The sequence below is a fragment of the Rhinatrema bivittatum genome, chromosome 2 (genome assembly GCF_901001135.1).
Source record: "Rhinatrema bivittatum chromosome 2, aRhiBiv1.1, whole genome shotgun sequence".
NCBI lineage: Eukaryota > Metazoa > Chordata > Amphibia > Gymnophiona > Rhinatrematidae > Rhinatrema > Rhinatrema bivittatum.
Window position 1 is genome coordinate 121,635,290 of NC_042616.1, and position 24,266 is coordinate 121,659,555.

Here is a 24,266-nt window from a genome sequence, read left to right on the forward strand (position 1 = left end):
TAAAATGAGGTGAGAGAAGCTATAACAGCTAAAAAAAAATAATATATCTTTCAAGAAATGGAAAAGGGATCCAAAAGAAGAAAATATTGAGCAGCATAAGCACTGGCAAGTTAGATGCAAAGCACTGATATGGAAAGCAAAAACAGAATTTGAAAAGAAGCTTGCTGTGGAAGCAAAAACTCATAATAAAACTTTTTCAGTTGGACCAATAGATGATCAAGGGAAAAAAGGGGCACTTAGGGATGACAAAGCTATAGAAGACAGACTAAATGAATTCTTTGCTTCACTAAGAAAGTTGTAAGAGAGATACCCATGACAGAAATGATATTCAAAGGTGATGATTCAAAGGAACTGAAACAATTCTCAGTGTACCTGGAAGATGTAATAGGGAAAATTGACAAACTAAAGAGTAGCAAATCACCTGGACCAGATGGTATACATCCCAGAGTACTGAAAGAGCTGAAAAATGAAATTGCTAATCTGTTATTAGTAATTTGAATTAAAATCGTCGTTGGTACCTGAAGACTGGAAGGTTGCCAATATAATGCCAGTTTATAAAAAGGGATCAAGGGGTGATCAAAGAACCTAGTGAGTCTGATGTCTGTGCCATGCAAAATGGTAGTAGCATTCATAAAGAACAAAATTACTCAACATATAAATAAGCATAGTTTAATGGGACAAAGCCAACATGGGTTTAGCCAATGTAAGTCTTACCTCATCAATCTGCTACATTTTTTTGAGGGCATTTCTAGAAAGCATTTTGAGGGCATTTCTAGAAAGCATTTGACAAAGTCCCTCATGAGATGACTTAGCAAATTAAAAAGTCATGGAATAGGGGTAATGTCCTATTGTGGACTGGGAACTGATTAAAAAATAGAAAACAGAGAGTAGGGCTAAATGGTACATTTTCTTAATGGAGAAAGCTGAATATTGGAATGTCCCAGGGATCTGTTCTGGGACCACTGCTTTTTAACATATTTGTAAATGACCTGGAATTGGGAACAAGTGAGGTGATCAAATCTGCCGATGACACAAAATTATTCACATTTGTTAAATCGCAAGAGGTTTTGTAAAACTGGGTCTCTGGGCATGCAAATGGAAAAGTACATTTAATATGGACAAGTACAAAGCGATGCACTTAGGAAAGAGTAATCCAAATTGAAGCCTCACAGTGCAAGATTCCACATTAGGAGTCACCATTGTTGATAATACATTGAAATATTCTGCTCAGTGTGCCACAGAAGCCAAGAAACAAACAGAATGCTAGGAATTATTGGAAAAGGAATGGAGAATAAAACAGAGAATATCATAATACCTCTATATTGCTCCATGGTGCAACCTCTTCTTGAGTATTGTGTGCAGTTCTGGTCACCACAGCTCAAAAAAGATATTGCAAAATTAGAAAAGGTACAGAGAAGGGCAACCAAAATGATAAAGGGACTGGAACAGTATTCCAGATGAGGTGACCCCAATGATTTGTACAGGGGTATTATCGCCCCCTTTTTCCTGCTGGTTATGCCTATTTCTATGCAGCCCAACATCCCTCTGGCCTCAGCCACTGCCTTGTCACATTGCTTCAGATCATCAGGCACTATCATTCTGAGGTTTCTCTTCTGGTCTGTGCACATCAGTCTTTGCCCTCATTTTCTACAGCAACTTTGGATTACTATACCTTAAATGCATGACTCTGCACTTGGCATTGAATCCTAACTGTCAAACCTTTGACTACTGCTCAAGCTTCCTTAGACCCGCCTTCTCATTCTCACTACTCATTCAGGTGTGTCTACTTTTTATGTCAGATAGCCTGCAGAGAAGGCACTTGTAGGTGAGAAGTGTCGGTTGCTCTCTTGTTGCCTGCAGGTAGGTGGAGAGAGGGAGAGAGGGGGGCAGCAGAGTTGGGGAACATGCAGAAAAAGCATGGAGAGGGGAGGAAAAAGGCATCAGTATATGTGTTTTGGAGAGCAAAGGAAAGAAGGCACCAGTGGGATTGGGAGAGAAAGAGAAAATCACCATTATGGGTGGAGAGATGAGAGAGGAAGGCACCAATGTATGTGCTGGAGATGGAAGAGGACAGAGGCACCAGTGGAGGAGGAGCACCAATGGCGCCTTTCTCTCTCTCACTCCCTATTGATGCCATTTTCTCCTTTCCACTGCCGCCCACTGGTGCCTTTCCCCTGCCATGACGACAACAGAAAAGGGACCAGCTGCCTTTCATCTCCTGCCAGCAGTAGGGAGGATGGGAGTGGGGAGAAGGCACTGTATCTGAGCTCTGCAGCTGGAGATGAGGCAGGGCTACCACGAGGACGCAGGGACCCCAAAGCACAGGGCACTGAATAGTCATGAATAATTCAGCCTACCTTCCATGAACAGCCCTTCATCTGAGTACTGGCACCTTTCTTTCTAGAAAGAAGGCACAGATAAGAATTAGGAATTCTATTTTATGAATAAATTTCCAACTGCTTACGAGTGTCCCTATTCACATTTGTTCTTCAGCCAAAAGTTACAGTAGAATATATACTGGAGATAGGTCCAGAAGGAGAAATACTGATATCTGCTTCATCTTAGATGAGTTGAGTTGGCTAGATTTAACTTGCTTTGAAAATTTGAAGAGGAGCCTGTTTGACAATGATAGAACTACATGAGAAGTTGGATTGCCATGGTTAGGCACATCACGTGCAATGCTGTGAAATCAGCAAGTCTGAACTTACATTCATTTATAATGTTTTTGTAAACCACGCTTACCTTAAACTTACTGCAAAAAGCCAAACTCAAAAGTTGAAATGCAATGTAGGATTTTGACTTAAAGCCCAAGACATATTACAGAACTCAGGAATTGCCAGGAATTTGACAATCCATTCCCACTAAAATCTAATTTAGTTAATTGTTGTTCTTTTCTTTCTGTAATAGCCATGAACTTGAAAGGCACTGACTCTCTGTAATTTAGAATGGAACTGTAGTTGAACTCATTTCCATGATGAATAGAATTTCCTAATGAAATTTGGGAACTGTCTGTCCTTTCTTGTGGATTTATGCTGTCCACTTGCTCAGTAGCAATAACAGTATAAACTAGATTAATATGTCCGTTCCTTCGATAGGGACCTCATGTACAGCATCAGTTTAACATAACTAGGGAGTCTTTTAAATAACATTGAACATTTTAAAAACTAGCTTTTAGATAAAAGGTTTTGCGTTCTTTCTTTAACTGATTTTGAGTGAAGAGAAGAGTTTCCACGTGTTGTAAATACAAAAACCTAGCTGTGGAAACCCTATTCCATGAGTGAGCTACCAATCAAAATCTACATCTATCAGGGATAGGGTTGTTTCCTGAGCCCATTTTCTGCTACTCTGGCTGGACAGGGCTAGGCATGGTGTGGAGACAGCAGTCCCATCTCCTAGGGGGAGAGAGTTGCAGCCATCACATAATAGTGACACCTAGTTGCTAGGCTGAGGGTTGAGAAATGCAGTCTGTGCCTCCTGACCAAGGACTGTTACTATGAAGGCTGGGCTAGATGGGGGGAAGGGTGAGGATTAAGAATGGGGAAAAACCTAGGTAGTTGCAGATGAAAGCTCAAGGCACCAAAACCTCCTAGAAACTGATTCCCATTGAGTTGATTAGTATTATATACCGTATTTTTCGCTCCATAAGACGCACCTGACTATAAGACGCACCTAGGATTCAGAGGGGGAAAATAATAAAAAAAAAAATTTGTGCTAAACCGGCTCTGCATCTGGGCGTCTTATGGAGCAAATTAGGGGAGTGCATAGTTTTTTTTTTTTCTCCCCATTTTGTTTTCGGGTCTGGGGAGGGCCATTTCGGTCCACTCCCCAGATCAGAAAACTTTTCTTTCTCTGGGAACCCCTCCCCCCCAAAAAAAAACCCCATCCCAACCCTTTAAATTAACAACCCCCACCCTCCTGACCCCCCCCCCCAAGACCTGCTGACTTAATTTACTACAACCCCCGACCCTCCTGACTCCCCAAAGACCTGCCGACTTAATTTACTACAACCCCCACCCTCCTGACCCCCCAAGACCTGCCGACTTAATTTACTACAACCCCCACCCTCCTGACCCCCCCCCAAGACCTGCCGACTTAATTTACTACACCCCCACCCTCCTGACTCCCCCAAGACCTGCCGACTTAATTTACTACAACCCCCAACCTCCTGACCCCCCCCCCCAGACCTGCCGACTTAATTTACTACAACCCCCCACCCTCCTGACCCCCCCAAGACCTGTCGACTTAATTTACTGCAACCCCCCACCCTCCTGACCCCCCAAGACCTGCCAAACATCCCTGGTAGTCCAGCTGGGGTCCAGGAGCGGTCCGGGAACGATCTCCTGGGCTTCGGCCGTAGGCTGCCAGTAAACAAAATGGCGCCGACGGCCCTTTGCCCTCACTATGTCACTGAGACCGACCAATAGCAGCGGTCGGTCCCAATGACATAGTGAGGGCAAAGGGCCGTCGGCGCCATTTTGTTTACTGGCAGCCGACGGCCCACGCCCAGGAGATCGTTCCCGGACCCCCGCTGGACCACCAGGGACGTTTGGCAGGTCTTGGGGGGGTCAGGAGGGTGGGGGGTTGTAGTAAATTAAGTCGGCAGGTCTTGGGGGGGTCAGGAGGGTGGGGGGTTGTAGTAAATTAAGTCGGCAGGTCTTGGGGGAGTCAGGAGGGTGGGGGGGTTTGTTAGATTGATTTTTTTTTTTTTAATATTCGCTCCATAAGACGCACATACATTTCCCCCCCACTTTTGGGGGGAAAAAAGTGCGTCTTATGGAGCGAAAAATACGGTATATATTTTTTTGTATATTATAAGAGAGACAAAGGATCAACAGAAAACTGGTAGGCCGGAAAGAGCCAATAACAAGTAAAGGCAGAGAGTGATTCACATATCACAGTCCATGACTCAGAAAAATGTGATTTGTTTTCTGAATTTCAGTCTCCAGTTTGAACTGTGATGTTAGTTAATGATTACATGATCAATTGTTTATCATAGCAAATAACAAAATCCATTTTCTGGGAAGGAAATATATATTTCTTTGAAATGATAAAAATGGATTATGTAATCATGTACCCAAATTGCAATCCAAATAAGTAATATTGGTTGAGAAATTCCAAACTGTATCTGAGGATTTGTGATTCACTCTGCTCATCTCCAAGGACATCAATAGTATATTTTATTTATTTAGTTAACAAAAATGTATATTCCACTGAACTCTCAGTGGATCGCAATTCATAAAGCATGGAATTATAACAGTGTTAACAAATAAACAAAACATGGACCTTACAGCAAGCATAAAACCTAATGAGGAATGCCTCATTTAATTGTATCTTTTCTATACTGACATTCGTTTGCACATCACATCAGTTTACATTGAAACAAGTGGAAAAGAAATTACATCTCAAGAAACATTCACTCTATTTCAATTAACCTATAGACTAATGGGCCGATGCAATACAGTGCGCTTAGCCGAGCACACTGGTTAACCCATGGTTGGACACATGTGTTGGATGAGCATCCATAATCCCTTATGCAGTAAGGGGATTTGCGCATCTGAAATGCGAATCCAACCCCCTGCAAAGCTAATAGCTTGTAAATTCATATTGATGAGGCTATTAGCTATTACCTACCGATGGAAAAAAAAATGTGTGCCCAATGGGGTAGATTTTAATAACATACGCCCACCAGGCGCGAACAAGAGTACGCCGGATTTTAATAGATATGCACGTATCCTTTAAAATCCGGGGTCAGCGCGCGCAAGGCTGTGCAAAATCGGCAGCCTGCGCGCGCCGAGCCACACAGCCTGCCTCCGTTCCCTCCGAGGCCGCTCTGAAATTGGAGTGGCCTCGGAGGGAACTTTCCTTCCACCCTCCCCGCACCTTCCCCTCCCTTCCCCTACCTAACCCACCCCCCCAGCCCTATCTAAACCCCCCCGTACCTTTGTTTGAAGAGTTATGCCTGCCCGAGGCAGGCGTAACTTGCGTGCACCGGCTGCATGATTCCCCGGCCTGGGAGCAGTTTCAGAGGCCTTGACCATGCCCCCAAAATGCCCCCGGTCTGGAACCACGCCCGCGGCCCCGCCCCCGGATCACGCGCCGCCGTGACACGCCCCTGACACGCCCCCCTAGCAAAGCTCTGGGACTTACGCGCATCCCGGGGCTTGTGCGTGCTGCCGAGCCTATTCAACATAGGCTCGGCATGTGCAGGGGGAGGTTGGGGCAGATTTTCGGGGGGGGGGGGGGTACATGCGTACCTTACTCATGTACCCCTTTGAAAATCTGCCCCAATGTGCACATTTTTACACTCTGAAATTAACACCTGCCCCAGAGCAGGTTTTAAGTTTTGAGGAGCCTCTAAAGTTGACAGAAAAGCAGAAAATACTACTTTTCAGTAGTTCCTCCGACTTAATATTGTGGCGATATTAAGTTGGAGGAACTGAAAAAAGGAATTAGGTAAAAAAAAAAAATATTTTTTAATAAAAAAGTATGCCAGCGGTCAAATTAGGAAAAGGGATGCTCAATTAGCGAGCGTCCATTTTCCTAACCCGCTGACAGCCACCTCTCCTGGGCGCCCGCTGCCAAGGAGGCACTAGGAGCGCTCAATTTCTCCTAGCATCTCCTTTTTACTCCGGCAGCCTATTTGCATATTGCATCAGGTGCCCGGGAGAGGTCGCTCAGTGCGCATTAGGAGAGCGGGCACTCAATCATGAACACCCGTTTTCTGCTCACTGATATTGCATCGGCATGTAAGTGACTGTTGGCCACTACTGCTGACCCCATGCTGTGGAATGAACCAACAAGTATTAGGGTCCAAATGCTTGCTGCAAAACATGCACTTTAACTTCTGTGGAATTGCACATAATATTTTGTTTATATTTTATGTTGTTTTGTTTTAATCAGAGATATGCATCGGGTGCCTGATCATTTCCGCTATTGGTTTCGTGTAGCCGTGGGAAAAGTTCGTATTCACGCGGATCGGCATTTTTTTTTTTGTATAGAATCATTTTCGGTTTAGCACGCAGTAACAGGAGTTAGCGCATACTGTTAGTGCGCTCTAGCTCCCATTAGTGCGCGCTAACACAAACCTGTTAACGCGCACCCTGATCCTTCACATTTAATTATTTACAATTATTTACCAAAAAAAAATCCAAACCCACCCCAACCCTTCAGATCTAATTATTTACAATCCCCCACCCTCCTACCCCCCCCCCCCCCAAAACTTGCCTAAAGTCCCTGGTGGTCCAGCTGGGGTCCCGGGAGCAATCTCCTGCTCTTGGGCCATCAGCTGCCAGTAAACAAAATGGCGCCGGTGGCCCTTTGCCCTTACTATGTGACAGGGGCTAATGGTGCCATTGGCTGGTCCCTGTCACATGGTAGGAGCAATGGACGGCTGGCGCCATCTTAAAAAATGGCGCGGGCCATCCATTGCTCCTACCATGTGACAGAGACCGGCCAATGGCCGGTCCCTGTCACATGGTAGGTTGTAGCTCCTGTCACATGGTAAGGGCAAAGGGCCATCGGCGCCATTTTGATTTGTGGCAGCCGATGGCCCGAGAGGGTGACATCGCTCCCGGGACCCCTGCTGGACCACCAGGGAATTTAGGCAAGTTTTGGGGGGTCGGGAAGGTGGGGATTGTAAATAATTAGATCTGAAGGGTTGGGGTGGGTTTGGGGTGTGGCTTCTGTGTGCCCTTTCTCTCCCCCCTCCCCAAAAAAAACGATAAGAAAACCACACAAAATTTCATGGGGTTTTCCTATCATTTTCGGGTACCCCCGATAAATGACGAAAAAGGAAATATCTTACAATATTTCCTTTAGTCATAAAAACGATGCACATCCCTAGTTTTAATATCTGTCAAAATAATGTATATTGCGATTTCAAACCGATTTTTCTTTCCTGTAGCTGTCTTTGAAAGTGGCTTTCCCAAATTACTTATTTTGTGACATCAATCACAGCTAATTAGGCAGACTGTCACTTAAGGTTCTAAAACCAAATAAAGAACTCTCTTAGATTGTATGCTGGTTAGTATTTGTGGAACTCTTTAAATTAAAAATATTGTGCTTTGTTATTAAAACCCATATAAATGGTATAAATTCAAATCTGGTTTGAAATGCATAGGTATCTGACAGTGATATGGTAATTCTCATTGTATGCATGCAAGTATGAGACCTTTAAAGCGTTCAGCAACATCAGCAGGATATATCACAAAAAATGGTAATTTGCATATTTGCTTGACCAGTGGTTGCAAAACAGCTTTGTATAATGTCCATTGAGATCAGCTATTCTGTACTCAACGTGTAACCATTAAGATAAAAGAAACCCTGCAGCAATTATCTAATATACTTTCCATTGCCTACCTTTAGGAAACGGTTTGTGACATGAACTGTTCAGGAATTGTTGTGCCTTTTAACTGCGGTTGGATAAAGCTATTACATTATAGATCTTTTATCTAACTGCATGCTCTAGCTTCATTTGTGTGTGCACTTTATGAAAAATCTATATCATGAGGCCCCTTACTCATAAAGAAAAGAAGATCTAGCAGAGATTGCCAACTTCGCTGGGTGCATGTTATTTAATTGATCTGTATGGACATCTCTTATCTGTTATCTTTAATTAAAGTCGATGTCTTATTTGCTTTCATGTTTTAGCCAAATTCTAATACCTACACACAAAGTGGCAGGCACTCCGTATCTGTAGAAGTTCAGATGCAGCGGCAAAGGCAAGAGGAACGAGAGAGCTTCCAGCAAGCCCAGCGCCAGTACAGTTCATTACCTAGGTAAGGTAACTGTTAATGTTTATGTTCAGGTCAACTGAAGTCGCAGATAATTTCATAGCAGTAAGTAGGTACTAATTTATAGTACTGCCTCAGAAGCCACAGAAAAAGCGATGTGCAAAAGAAGATGACATGTGCTATCGAGTACTGGTTCAGTGAGATCACTCGAGAAATGTAAAACATATGGCTCAGAAATAATGTATTTTATTTCAGCACTTATTTGTAAGGCTCAGCGGGGATTTGGATTCTTAGTGCTGTGGTGTTTGATGCTGCCTAGTGAGAAGCCCACTAGGCCCACACCAGCTGGCGGGGAAGCGCGAAGATAGGACTGGCTGGAGCTTCATCTAAACCAGCCCGCCTCCCTCTGCAGGTTGAGCCCTTGGGTTCTGGCAGCAGGCAGGTCTTAGGTTGGTCCCTCGGGCAGTCTGGAGAAGAATCCAGTGTGAGGCATGGTTCTGGGCAGGCGGCAGTCAGCAGGACCAGAAGACAAACCAGAGGTCAGGGCGGGCGGCAGACAAAGCAGGGTCGAGTCCAAAGCCAGGTGTCGAGGTCCAAGAAGTCAAGCCAGGAGGACAAGGGCGGAGGGCAGAACAAACAAAACTGTGAGATAGGGCAGGGCAAGCATGAAACAAGCAAAGGAACAAGACATGGACGAGATCAAGAAAGAAGCACAAACAAAAGTAACACGCATTGGGACAATCAAGCACCAGGGGACCTGCTGCTAAGGCAGTGAGAGAAGGTCCAAGGAGCCCTCTTACAGGGCACAGGCAGTGATGGCATCTGTGGGCACCGCAGCCTGTTCCCGTCGTGGTTCCTTTAAAAATAGGCACTTCAGTCAGGGCAGTTGCCGGCATTCTCTATCACGTGCGACGGAGGAATTTGGGGCCTGAGGAGTGGCAAGGCGGCAGCAGAGTTAAGCGAGGCGGTTCACAGGGCTGTCCTGCGAACCACCAGGTGTAACATTTTTGTGTTCTCCTTTTTCTAACTTGCTTCAAATATTGGAAAAATGATTAACACTTCTTAAAACAAATCAAAAGCTTAAGTGCATCTTGAGAGTACACAAGTATGCATGCATCCATGTATTTTAGCATAAAGAAGTTGATCATTGCTGTCAGTGGATTCCACAGAATCTGAATTTCCAAAGAGTTAACTAAAAGACTACCAAAGAGGTAGTCATTTAGTTAAGATCAGGGATTGGCAAGCCTTATAGGCACATGAACTGCTTCTTGAAAAACAACAGCACTGCAAGCCTTTTCAAAACTCACAGACTAGCTCTGCTGCTTTTGCAATACACAAGACAAGCAGAGATTACCTGCAAGTTCTGAAAACGCATGTTAGTATCAGCATTTTTTAATAAGTAGCAAATGGTAGCAAGATTTTGATGAGCTGAACTGATTTTACAGTCCCCCTCGCCCCGATCCATAAGTGACAGAAGTTTACTAAGGGACTCCCTGTGACTGGATTTTATGGAGGAAGTATCCTTTTGCAGTGGCTTGGCAACAGCACTGATATCATTTTTTGACACTAGGCCAAAAACGGTGCCAAACCCTGATGTGCACAGTAAAGCAGAGAATTTGTCAATTTATGGAAATGTGCAGGCTGATTTTATCTATCATATTTTTCTATACTTCGAATGTATTCAAATTCAGTTTTTGTCTCAAATATTTGTCTCAAAATATATATTTTTTAGATTGTGCAACTGTATTGTCTATAAAAATGTTATAACAGAAAAAATAGATCCAAACATTATAATGACCATTCATGATGGACAAACTGGACTCTTGCCCAAGGCTCTAAAGTATCTTTCTTTAGGAGAACTGGATCACCTTTTGTATATTGATAATTAAAACAATTTTTTTCAAAATAAATCAGTATGTTTGTTGGATAGAACAAAAGTTGGTATGTAGTGAACTGTTTGGAAAATAGAACAAAACTAAGCAGTTAATACAGCCAACATTTAATTGAAAACTTGCAATTAAAAAAATGGCTTTTGGCGCATTAAGTAATGTAAACTACATGTAAATGTATGCAAATGTAAAAAGAATTTTAAAAGATGCAGCACAGAATTTCCTAACCTTGGCTACAGATTCTAGTCCTGAGCTGCCACAGTAGACTAGGGTCCTTGGCTTTAGCTAAACCTTGTTCCCGAGGCTGGAGGGTTTGAAGGGATAAGACTTTTCTTCCAAATTCTGGTACTTTGGATGTGCAATAGAAAAAGAAAAGCATCTGAGAACTGTAACAACACATAATAAAATACATGTAATGACAGATATCTATCCGTAACCACATTCAGGCATTCTTTTAAACAAAAACATAAATGGAGAAATGTATATGTACCTGATAATTTCCTTTCCTTTAGTTCTGCTACACCAGTCCAGAATGATTAGGCCGTTCCCCTTCCAGCAGATGGACATAGATCACAGGACTTTTTCTCTGATATCACTATCTACATGTGGTGCAGGACAGTTAAAGCCATTATTTCCATGACAAAGCAGTTTATTAGACTTTAAAAAATTAACCTTATATTAAAATTTGTAATTAAACATTTTTTCAAAAATAACTAGAAAAGTTTAGAAAATGAAACCTTTAAAGTTTCTGAAATAAACTTTTGTATTGCCAAATAATCATGGATTTTTTTCAATTCATGTACTTAATAACTAACAAAAATCTATCAATAAATTTTTACCACCTTGGATGGTTTATTAGACTGGTGTAGCAGGACGAAAGGAAATGATCTAGTAATTATAAATTTCTCCTTCCTTTCTCATCCTGCTACAGCAGTCTAGAATGACTGGAAAGTACCAAAGCCCAATTATTCAGAATGGGATGATGTTAAACCTGTTCTTACACTTGCTCCAAAAGAAGTGTTATCTTTCACAAGAACGTCCAATTCAATCCATAACTTTTTGAAAAAGGATGTAAATAGACCACGTTGCAGCTTTACAAATGTTTACAGGATGTACATCCACCACTTCTGCCCAGGAGGAGAACTGAGCTCTTGTGGAATGAACTCTGATACTTTTAAAATATGTATGCTAAAGATATTGTTTCCTTAATTCCACCTTGCTAAGGTTGCTTTTGTTGCTGATTCACCTTCACATGGTCTTCCAAATAAAACAAATTTATCTGATTTGCTAAATGAATCTGTAAATTCTAAATATTTGATAAGGATAATTTGTACATCCAGATACCTCAAACATTTATTTTTCCCTTCACATTCCTCCTTTGAAAAAGCCAGTAGAGATATAGACTGATTTAAATGAAAACTTCACTTTCAGTGAAAATGAAGGAACTGGACGAATTATTACTGAATCTTGGGTAGTTTAAAAATGAATCCCTAGAGGATAGTGTAAATCACTGATGAAGCTGCAACCAGAAAGATCGTCTTTAATGTAAGATCTTTAAAAGTGTTAAACAAGAGTATGAGAGCAGTCTTTAAGACTTCTAAGGAAGTCTGGTCCTAGAAAAGTCATCATGACTTCATAATTCATTTAGCATAATTTATTAGATATGCAAACATACATCTTCAAATTAAGCAATTACAATCAATCCCCCGACATGGGCTGTGCTTTGCTGAATATGCTACTTCGGGAGGGACAGTTCTGTCAATAAAACACAGGGATAGTAATTTTCAAAGCAGCTCATGGGCACACGTTGATGCGTATACATCAGTGCACACCCAGGATCACGGTGATTTTATAACTTGCGCGCACATAAGCAAGCAAGTTATAAAATAGCACATATACATGTGTTGCTAATTTTCACCTTATGCACATCTTGGGTTCTTGTTGCATAAATCGGGGAATTTTAAAACAGGCATGTGTCCATGCTATGACCAATTTCACCACTTGGTTCACTAGTTCCCCCAGTGTAGAGCTAGCTCCTGATATCTTCCCTGGTTTAATAGCCTACACCCCCCCCCCCCCCCCCCCCCAGTTACTCCAGACCCTTTAAACCCCTCGGGGATGGCAAGTTTTTTACATTTTGTAACTCAGATCTCTTCAATAGCAGAAGTAAAATTATGCAGCAGAGGACCTGGGTGCGCACTGAGGTGCAAAGGTATTTATGCACACATCTCTTGCCCATGCCATGCCCCTTTTTGAAATCGAGTGAGATATGCGTGCAGCGGAAGATACGCTCACAACTTGGCAGCTTTGAAAATTTGGTTGGTGCATGCAAGCCTGACTTGTGTGCACATCTCCCAGTTGATGCACATGCCAGACTTTTAAAATCTGTCTTATGACTTAAATCAATCATCAAAAAAAGAGCATCTAAAAGCTACATATCCAGAAATATGCATCAGAAATATACCTAGAGTAAACATATAAGCTCGGATTTTCAAAGGCCTACGCGTACCGGGCCTTGCATGCGCTATGCACATTTTTAAACATGCCCAGTCATGCACATAAACCCCGGTCCGCGCACAAGTGGCGGGCCTGGGGATGGGGTCTGGGCAAGGAGGGATGGAGGCCGGCTGGGGCAATTTCAGAGCACAATTTCAGAGCAAAACAGAACAAGTTTGAAATAAAGCTTCAAAAATGGCATGAGTAGATCACGTGACAGTAAACCAGTAATAGGATACAAGAGGCAGGATATTACAAGAAAAAAAATTATATTAAAGTGGACCATTCTGTCTCGCAGTTTAAAATTGCACATTGCACTGATTGCAATTTATAGATCCTACACTGTTCATGTTGAAGTAAAATACTCCCATGATTCCGTACTCTTGCTAATCAGGCAGTCATTTCACGTACAGAAAAAATGGAGATTTGTGACATTGGGTTGAGCCTGCTGCCAATGTATCACTAATGGTGCCTCTGAACGTGAAAATTGAATGCAACTACAGTGCTCATATATTTGAATCTTAATCATGTGATGAGTCTTGCTTACATATATATGTGGGCAAGGGCATAAAATTGCATACAAAATATCAGAGGAATCACAAGTAGATGAAAAATTTGAGGATCTTCATGTTAGTACTCAGAATTCCTTAATAGATATTGACAAAGGGCAAACTTGGCAAGACCCACATTGCTGGTTACTCAAAATAGAACTTGGGATAACAGGATCTCATAAAAAAAAGAGGAAACAAGATGATCCTGAAGATTCCTACCTCTATGAAAAACAAACTGAGGAGGCTCCAAGAAAGGCTTATGGGGTGATATAACAGTCCAGTGATGTTTGATGGCGCAGAACCACCAAACATGATCTGGATAGAATAAAACACGTCAAGTGATCCATGAGGTCAGCTGGAGTTGGCAAAAATAGAAATTCCTTATTATTGTACAAAGCCCACTTAAAGGCAGTCTTAATAACATAGTGAGGGTAACCTCCTGCTACAAATTGCTGAACTATAACTTGTGCCTGACAAAATCTGAACACAAGATGCACAACCTGCACAATCTAAAGCAGAGCCAGTGCTTCCAATAGGCAAATTAGGTGGTCATCTAGAGTGCTAAAATTTTGGGGGCAACAAAATTCCACCAGCATGAGGCCCAGAGAGGGGAGGGAGCACTATGATCGAGCTGCCACCAAAAAGTAAGTTGAGGATGGGGTGAGAACTTGACGTGTACAAATACTCTTACAGTGGCCCTGTTCTAAAGAATTTCCCATGGTTTTCCATGGTTTAATGGAACAAAGTCAGCATGGAACAAAGTCAGCATGGCTTTACCCAGGGCAAGTCTTGCCTCACAAATCTGCTTCACTTTTTTGAAGGAGTTAATAAACATGTGGATAAAGGTGAACCGGTAGATATAGTATACTTGGATTTTCAGAAGGCGTTTGACAAAGTTCCTCATGAGAGGCTTCTAGGAAAAGTAAAAAGTCATGGGATAGGTGGCGATGTCCTTTCGTGGATTGCAAACTGGCTAAAAGACAGGAAACAGAGAGTAGGATTAAATGGGCAATTTTCTCAGTGGAAGGGAGTGGGCAGTGGAGTGCCTCAGGGATCTGTATTGGGACCCTTACTGTTCAATATATTTATAAATGATCTGGAAAGAAATACGACGAGTAAGATAATCAAATTTGCAGATGACATAAAATTGTGCAGAGTAGTTAAATCACAAGCAGATTGTGATAAATTGCAGGAAGACCTTGTGAGACTGGAAAATTGGGCATCCAAATGGCAGATGAAATTTAATGTGGATAAGTGCAAGGTGATGCATATAGGGAAAAATAACCCATGCTATAATTACACGATGTTGGGTTCCATATTAGGTGTTACAACCCAAGAAAGAGATCTAGGTGTCATAGTGGATAACACATTGAAATCGTCAGTTCAGTGTGCTGCGGCAGTCAAAAAAGCAAACAGAATGTTGGGAATTATTAGAAAAGGAATGATGAATAAAACGGAAAATGTCATAATGCCTCTGTATCGCTCCATGGTGAGACCGCACCTTGAATACTGTGTACAATTCTGGTCGCCGCATCTCAAAAAAGATATAATTGCGATGGAGAAGGTACAGAGAAGGGCTACCAAAATGATAAGGGGAATGGAACAACTCCCCTATGAGGAAAGACTAAAGAGGTTAGGACTTTTCAGCTTGGAGAAGAGACGACTGAGGGGGGATATGATAGAGGTGTTTAAAATCATGAGAGGTCTAGAACGGGTAGATGTGAATCGGTTATTTACTCTTTCGGATAGTAGAAGGACTAGGGGACACTCCATGAAGTTAGCATGGGGCACATTTAAAACTAATCGGAGAAAGTTCTTTTTACTCAACGCACAATTAAACTCTGGAATTTGTTGCCAGAGAATGTGGTTCGTGCAGTTAGTATAGCTGTGTTTAAAAAAGGATTGGATAAGTTCTTGGAGGAGAAGTGCATTACCTGCTATTAAGTTCACTTAGAGAATAGCCACTGCCATTAGCAATGGTTACATGGAATAGACTTAGTTTTTGGGTACTTGCCAGGTTCTTATGGCCTGGATTGGCCACTGTTGGAAACAGGATGCTGGGCTTGATGGACCCTTGGTCTGACCCAGTATGGCATTTTCTTATGTTCTTATGTTCTTATATTATCATTAAGAGATTGGGGATGCTGACTAGAATAAGACAGAAAGGTGTTTTTATCTGTAGCTTTCCTAAAGACTGAGGAAATCAAAGAGCCATTCTGAACCAAAACCAATGCATCCAAAAATGAAATCTGTGTTTTATGAATACAGAGAGCAAACCGTAAATTGGGGTCCCGGGCGTTCAACTAATCCAAAATCACTATCCAAATCAAAAAAATTATCATCAATAAATCTGTGTGAAATGGCTATAAAGGGACAAAACTCTAAATTATATAACCAGGCGCGAACAAAAGTACGCTGGATTTTGTAAGATACGCGCGTAGCCACGCGTATCTTATAAAATCCGGGGTCGGCGCGTGCAAGGGGGTGCACATTTGTGCAACCTGCACGCGCCGAGCCCGGCACGCACTGCCTGTTCCCTCCGAGGCCGCTCCGAAATCGGAGCGGCCTCGGAGGGAACTTTCTTTCCGCCTCCCATCACCTTCCCCTCCCTTCCCCTACCTAACCACCCCCTCGGCCCTATCTAAACCCCCTCCTACCTTTGTTGGCAGATTTACGCCTGCCAGAGGCAGGCGTAAATCTGCGCGCGCCAGCGCCTGACCCGGGGGCTGGTCCCGAAGCCTCGACCACGCCCCTGGGCCGGCGTCATGCCCCAACACGCGCCCCGCCCCGAAATTCGCACTGCCCACCCGACACGCCCCCTTTGCAAAGTCCCGGGACTTATGTGCATCCCGGGTCTTGCGCGCGCCGCCGAGCCTATGCAAAATAGGCTCGGCGCGCGCAGGGGCCTTTTAAGAGGGTTACGCGCATAACTTATGCGTGTAACCCTTTTAAAATCCGGCCCATAGTTTGCAACATAGAGGCATGTAGTGTCAGAGGGTATTGTAGCCCCCATAGTCATCTCCTTAATTGGCTTTAAAAAATGATTTTTAAACATAAATGGATAACACATTGAAATCGTGGATTGGATACGTTCTTGGAGGAGAAGTCCATTACCTGCTATTAATTAAGTTGACTTAGAAATTAGCAACTGCTATTACTAGCAACATGGAATAGACTTAGTTTTTCGGTACTTGCCAGGTTCTTATGGCCTGGATTGGCCACTGTTGAAAACAGGATGCTGGGCTTGATGGACCCATGGTCTGACCCAGTATGGCATGTTCTTATGTTCTTCTTATGTTCTTGACTATTTCATGTATTTTAAATTATTGAAATTCGCTTAGCATGACATGGTCACTATAGGCAAAAAATAAATATTTTAAATAAACATTTGGTCAAAGCAATATGCATTAAATCAACAAGAAAGGAAGTGGGAAAACGGCTGTCACTTGGACATTAGTTCAATACAGTACATATGCTAGTGATAGCTTCTTCCTGCAGTATGTTTGAATACAAAGACTCAATATCTAGAGACACTAAATAAAAAGGTGACGATGGAAGCTTAATGTCATTCAGTATAGAAATAAAATATCCGGTGTTGTGAATATACGTTGGAAAAAGAGGAACAAATTGTCCACAAATTTAGAAACGGGTTCTAACAATGATCCAATGCTTCCTATAGTGGGGCAGCAAAGTGGATCCACCAAGCTTTTGTGGATTATAGGTAATATGTAATACACTGTAATCACCAAAAGTTTTCTATCAGAAGCTCCACTTCGCAAGATGACAAAAAGTGAGAGTCCAATTCAGATTGCACACAAAATTTAATCAAGTCCTGTATGTAGGGAGAAGTCCCCATTTTTTACTGTCTGTAAAAAAAAATTAATATCAGACAATTGACTGTTCATCTCATCCACATACTTATTTCTATCCATTAAGACAATTCACTGCCTTTATCCATTGGCTTAATAATCAAGGAAGTATCCATTGACAATGAGTGCAACGCCAAGGTATCTTGTCTAAAAAATAATTGTGAAATTGTTGTAATGGCTGAACCTCATTTTGTAATAATTCAGTTTTTCAAAAGCAATGATTAATGGGTCTTGAGAACTAGGAGGCGACCAATTAGATTTATGAGACAGTATCAATACATTGCCCGATGACACATGAGAAGAAAAAAGCAGCTTAAGTAAACTAAATAAGTGAAGTAGATGAATACGCACATCAAAGGGATCATCTTGCACTGTTGGTACAAAGACAGGCCGTGTTGTAAAACTGGACATTCAGATGGTGTCAGCATATGAGATGATAAATGAATTACCGTATATACTTGGGTATAAGTTGATATCACATATAAGTCAGGGGTATTGTTGGGGCCCCAAAATAAAGATTTACCTGTCACCCGCGGATAAGTTGCGGGTAAAACCTCCCCATGTCAAAATCCAAAACCAGGTCCAACCCATCAAAACCCCCGACCACCCTCCCTCCTTCCTTCCTTCCTTCCCCCTCCCGCCCTCCCTGTTCAATCCCTCCCTCCCAAACCCTCCCAGACCCACCAAAGTCCCTTGTGGTCCAGTGGGGAGCGCGGGAACGATCTGCCACTCCCAGGCCGTAGACTGCCAGTAACCAGAATGGCGCCGGCAGCCCTTTGCCCTTACCATGTGACAGGGGCTACCGGTGCCATGTCACATGGTAGGAGCAATGGACGGCCCCTACTATGTGACAGGGGTTGGCCAATGGCACCAGTAGCCCCTGTCACATGGTAAGGGCAAAGGGCTGCCAGAGCCATTTTTTACTGGCAGCCGATGCCTGGGCGTGGCAGATCGCTTCCGTGCCTTCCGCTGGACCACCAGGGACTTTGGTGGGTCTGGGGTTGTTCAGGAGGGAAGGAGGGAGGGTGGTGGGCTTTGATGGGTTGGGGATGGTTTTGTTTTTTGACATTGGGGGAGAACTTTCGGTAAGTTTTGAGATGTACACGTGTATAAGTCAGGCCAGCTAATGTATGCCAATTTTTTGGCATAAATTTCTCGACTTATACATAAGTATATATGGTACCTCTGATCCTATTCACACCCTGGATGTCCCACTACCACCTTTAACTCCCTTGTTCTGTGTAAACCGATCTGATATGGTTATGACCATGAAGTTTGGTATAGAAGAGAGTTAAATAAATATGGCCAAGACAGAGTTCTTTATCTTTCCCCCATGCCTACCTCCCCTCTTCCTCCTTTCTGTGGATAACATGATCATTTTCTAGTCACCTCAGCCTGTAACTGAGGAATCATCTTTGTTTCCTCTATTTCTTTCTCTCCACATATCCATAACTCTGCTAATGTGTCATTTCTTTCTCTATAACATCACCACAATATGCCCCTTCTTTTCTGAATATACTACCAGAACATTTACCCACTCTCTCACCTCCTCCCATTTAGACTATTGCAATCTGCTCCTCACAAGTCTCCCAACGAGTCATCTCTCTCCACTATAATCTATCCTAAATTCTATCCTTTTGACAAAGTCACTACACTCGTATAGCCTCTGTTGTGAAGTCACTGCATTGGCTCTCTATTCCCACATAGAGTTCAAGCTCCTCTTGCTCAGCTACAAGTGCCTTCACTCTGCAGTTCCTTACTACTACTCCTCGCTTATCTCTTTCTCTACATCCCTCCTCATGCACTCCATTCATCAGACAAGTCACTCCTATCTATGCCCTTTCTTCTACCTTCAATTCCCAACTCCGTGCTTTCCACCTGGCTGCACTAAGTGCTTTTAGAATAGATTTCCTGAGCTGCTGCATCATGCTCCCTCTCTTGACTTGTTTAAATCACATCTAAAAATTCACTTTTTTTTAAAGCTGGTTTTAAATCTTAAGCCTGATTTTCTGCCTTCAGCCTCATTAACTAATTTTAACTATTGGTTTACTATATGAAACTCCCCAAAGTCTCTTCATCTGTATGTTTGTCTTGATTAAATTGTAAGCTCTGTTGAGAAGGGACTGTCTCTTATGTGATGTTTGTACAGTGTTCAGTAGGTTGAGTAGCACTATAGAAATGTTAAGTAGTAGTAATAATGACCAAAGAGTTCTTGTCTGAATAGAAATTAGTAGAGATCTGATGTCGGTCAAGTTTGAAGAAATATTTTTTTCTTGGAACATCCTGCCTTCGGTATCCTATTGGTAGTTCACTGTCACGTGATCTGTTTGTGCCATTTTTGAATCTTTATTTCTGACTTGTTCTGTTTTGCACTGAGATTGTGCCTTCATATGGTCATCCACTGAATTTCATTTGTGAAGAATATATGTGTAGAGACTATGAGGTCTCCATTAGATGGCCCTAGCTCCCTGCCCGCAGTTAGTCTTCTAGAAGGGATTTACCATTCCTAATTGCACCTCCCCTAGAATCTTGTTAGAATGTGTAGCCCTTAATCCATGAGGGGGGTTATGAGTGAGAGTAGGGAGGCAGTGTAGTTTTGATTTTGATGAAGGAAAGATGTGTGTTCAGTGTACTCTCTTACTTGGGTAATGCTTCAAACCGCATTAGTGCTCTAATGCACATTGTATTGCATATATCGCAAGACATACATGATATTTTGCATCTCCCTGCCCAGATACACTTCCCTATTACAATGACCTTTTTTGTATGTAATTTGCATGCATGAATAATGCAGGTGCATGCAAAGAAGGTCATAATCTCTTTATTAACTATTTAAACAATAACCAGAAAAATATGTCATAGTATCTTACAAGAAACTGACATAAGTATACTCAATTCCCCACCTCCCACCCCCCCTCAAAAATACCCCATCCCTTGTGTCCATCAAATAGTCCAATCTAAACTGCTAACTTTGGTATCAATCACCTGAGGGGCTGTAAACATTTTGGCGAGGTAAAAGGACGAGGATGGCACTGACTATGTTGATGGTCTCCAAAGAAGAGAGTGGACTGGGATTTCCCAATTTCTTTGTATTTTTAAACTTAGACCTCCTCCATACCAGAAGTAAACTTACATGACAGGGAATCTAGGCGCATGCCCTGGCATATAAATATTTACACACAAATCTCTTGACCATGCTCAGAAATGCCCATGTCCTGACAGACTTTTCCCTTGTCCAACCCCCTTTTTTTTTTTTTTAAACTTTTGAGATGGGCGTGCATCTGGGCGACTTTTAAAATCCGGTGGATGCGCACGAGTCTGACTTGTGTACGCATCCCCTAATTGATCTATGTTCTGGGCTTTTAAAATCTACCTCATAGTGTTTTATTGACAAAAATGTCCCTCCCAATGCAGCGTATTCCATGAAACATGGCTTGTGTCGGGGGATTGATTGTAATTGTTTACTCTGAAGATGCACTTTTTGCATATCTAATAAATTGAGCTAAATGATCTATGAAGTTGTGATGAACTCTTCTGGGACCAGACTTCTTATGAAGTCTTAAAGGCTGCGCTCTCACTCTTGATTAACACTAGTGTCATTTTGAGGTGATTTTTTTACCAATCATATTTGCTTTAGCTAGATCTTTAATAGTGATATACGTGCTTTAAAATACCAAATTTAGATTCCACTGTGGCACAATTTCTCGGAATGAAGGATGTAACCTTTTGACTCCACACAGGAAATGAGTAACATCTGCATGTGACACAACAGAATTTCCTTGAATTCTAATTCTGTAACATGATATTGCCTCCATCTGAACTTTTAAAGAATTTAATGCTAGACCCTATTCTAAACCTTTTTGCAAAAAAGTTCAAATATTTGGTATATCTGCCCACCAAGGGGATATTAAACAATGTATGCGGTGTTCCTCAAATAAACACCACATATATACATATGCTAGTGATGTATTCTTTCTTGCTTTTAACAAAGTAAAAATTGTGGAAGAAGAGTAGCCTTTTGTAGATAATCTTGACTTTTCAAGAGTCATGCTGTAAGATAAAATGGAGATGGGTCTTCCATTACTGTTGGATCCTGGAATGAAAGACCTCAGGAACCATATAGCTTTAGAGGGTAATTGATGTGTAACCTCATTAGGTCTCCAATCCATGGTCTTTTTGTCCAATCTGCCACTAGAATGACTTGACTCTTTTCCTTCTCTCTTTCTCTTATTGTCTGACCTATTAAGGTAATGGAGGGAAAATGTACATTAAATCCAAATTTGGCCATGACTTGAACCAGTGCATCTATCCCTTCGCTTCCATATTCTTTGTATTGACTGGCAAATCATTGGTTTTTGAGAGTCGCCATAAGATCCATTGGAGGTGTGCCCCATTAATTCACTATCTTTTGAATGGCCTCTTAGCTGAGTTTCCACTCACCTGGATCCAGAAAGTTTCTGCTGAGAAAATGGCGAATACGTTTTCTTGATCTGCAGAGTGTTGAGCCAAAATCTGTAAAAGATTTATTTCTACCTAATTGTCTCCTCTGTATTCCTTGCTTTCAAGTTCCTCCCTGTTTGTTCACATATGCTACATGAATATGGACTTCAGATAAATTTTCAGTATACTGATAGTCAATAACCCTCAGAAATATGACAAAAAACAGTACAGAATGCAGATTGATAAGAAATATCAAACTAGCCAGAATCCTATGCTACATAATCCTACTTTAACTCTTTCTGAATATATTTTTAGTATATTTATGTCACCCATCATGTTGTTATAAGCCTAGTACTCAAGGATAAAACATTACATCCTCCATGCATCTCTGTTTCAAATTCTTCAGGATTTCTTGATTAACAAATAAAGAAAATTCACTATTACTAATGAAACATCTATGCTAAGATCATCATTTCAATTAAAGCTTTTTTTTTTTATTAATGACAATGTACTAGCATTACACATATGCTTTATGTTACTTTTCATCTTTCATAACTCAAGACAGATTACTTTATGGCTTTTCAAGTAAAAATTACCAGAGCTCTAGGCAAGGAAACAAGGCATGGATTACATTTGTTCTCTTAATGCAACCTTTAAGGCAAAGTCCTTTGACCCTGTGCCAGAAAATTGTAATTGAAGAGTCCATTGGCTATTATTTCTTGTCATTGTCTTAGGTTCAGTGTTAGGATGATATGTGATGCCAGATAAGTATTTAGTAATACAGATGTAATTGACCATTCTTCAGAAAACCTGATCAGTGGATACTCTTCCAGCAAATGGTAGAGAGTTCACTAACTTGAATTTATAAATAAGAACCCCTGTTGTATGAATGTTGCTTTGTTTGAAAAAGTGTTAACTGTATGTATTTTGACAGTGAGATGTCCTTCCTACATCATCCAAGACATTTTCAATAAATGCAATTGTTTTGAAAACCAAATATAATAGGAAAACAGGGATTGGAGGGACCTCAGTCACAAGGGAGGAGTTGTTGGTGAGAAAAAAAAAAGACTTTGCATTGAGTAAGTGCTGGAATTTCTCTGAATTCAAGGATATTCTATTTTCTGACAGGAGTGTGATTCCACTGTAGGGTAGTTTGTCTGTTGTAGTGAAGTGAGTGTTTGAAGTTTATAAAAATAGAAGCTTGATTATTTTGTGGACGTGGTACCTGGGGTGATGATATCTGATAATTTTAAGATGACCAAACAGGTAGATAAGATAATGGCAAAAGCCAGAATGATGCTTGGGTCCTTAGGGAGAGAAATAGCCAGCAGGAAAGAGGTGGTATTGCCTTTGCATAATTCCCTAGTGAAACCTCGTTTGGAGTACTGTGTACAATCCTGGAGACCACACCTTCAAAAGCATGTAAACCAGGTGGAGCTGTTCCACGGACAGCTGCTAAAATGCTCTGCGGTCTTTATCATAAAACATATGGAGACAGACTTAAAGATCCATAAATGTATACCCTGGAGGAAAGAAAGGAAAGGAGGAGATACAATAAAAATAGTTAAATACTTCCAAGGAATAAATGCACAAGAGACAGGCCTCTTTCAACAGAAAGGAAGCTCTAGAACAAGGGACCATGCAAAAAGGGTGAAAGGTGGTAGACTCAGGAGTATCTAAGAAAATATTTCTTTAGAGAAAAGTGGATGCATGGAACAGCCTTGCTTCGGAGGTGGTAGAGAGAAGGACAGTACAAAAATTCCAGAAAGCATGGGACAAGCACAGTTCTAAGAGAGAGGAAGGGACTATAAAGCTGAGCAGGCATTGTGGACGAGCAGACTGGATGGGGGCTGTATGGTCTTTATGTTTACGTATGTTAAATAGTGCAAACTCCTTTTCCTCCGGGTCACTTTTGGAGGCTGCGGAGGTGGTGAGTTACATTGCTGCAGCTCCTGGAACAGTTAAGCTCCTCCAGGGATCACCAGTGGGGACCAGAGCAGTCTCTGGGAGGCCCAAGGGAAGACCTACCAAACTCAATAAAATCCAATGTCCACACCAGTGCTTGGTTCCAAGTAAGACATTTTATTGTAAATCCCAACACAAAACATCTCTTCAAAGAAGAAATCTTCACTCAAGTGACAGGGTACAGTCAAAAAATAAAAGGATAACATCATAAACTTCATGTTTCAAATAACTCACTTTGAAAATGAGGCTACACAAAATCCCACTTTAACCCGAAGGCCTTCGGGACAACATGGTCAAAAACATCTTCCCTGGAGATTCCCCTGC

General features: G+C 41.8%; 1 protein-coding gene across 1 annotated transcript in view; it reads left to right on the forward strand.

Moving 5' to 3' along the window:
* PARD3 (par-3 family cell polarity regulator) overlaps positions 1 to 24,266 on the forward strand; it is a 1,467,145-nt gene that overhangs the window by 1,427,929 nt on the left and 14,950 nt on the right. Inside the window, 1 exon segment of the mRNA XM_029588581.1 lies at positions 8,650 to 8,777. Within this exon segment, the coding sequence (XP_029444441.1) occupies positions 8,650 to 8,777 (128 nt within the window).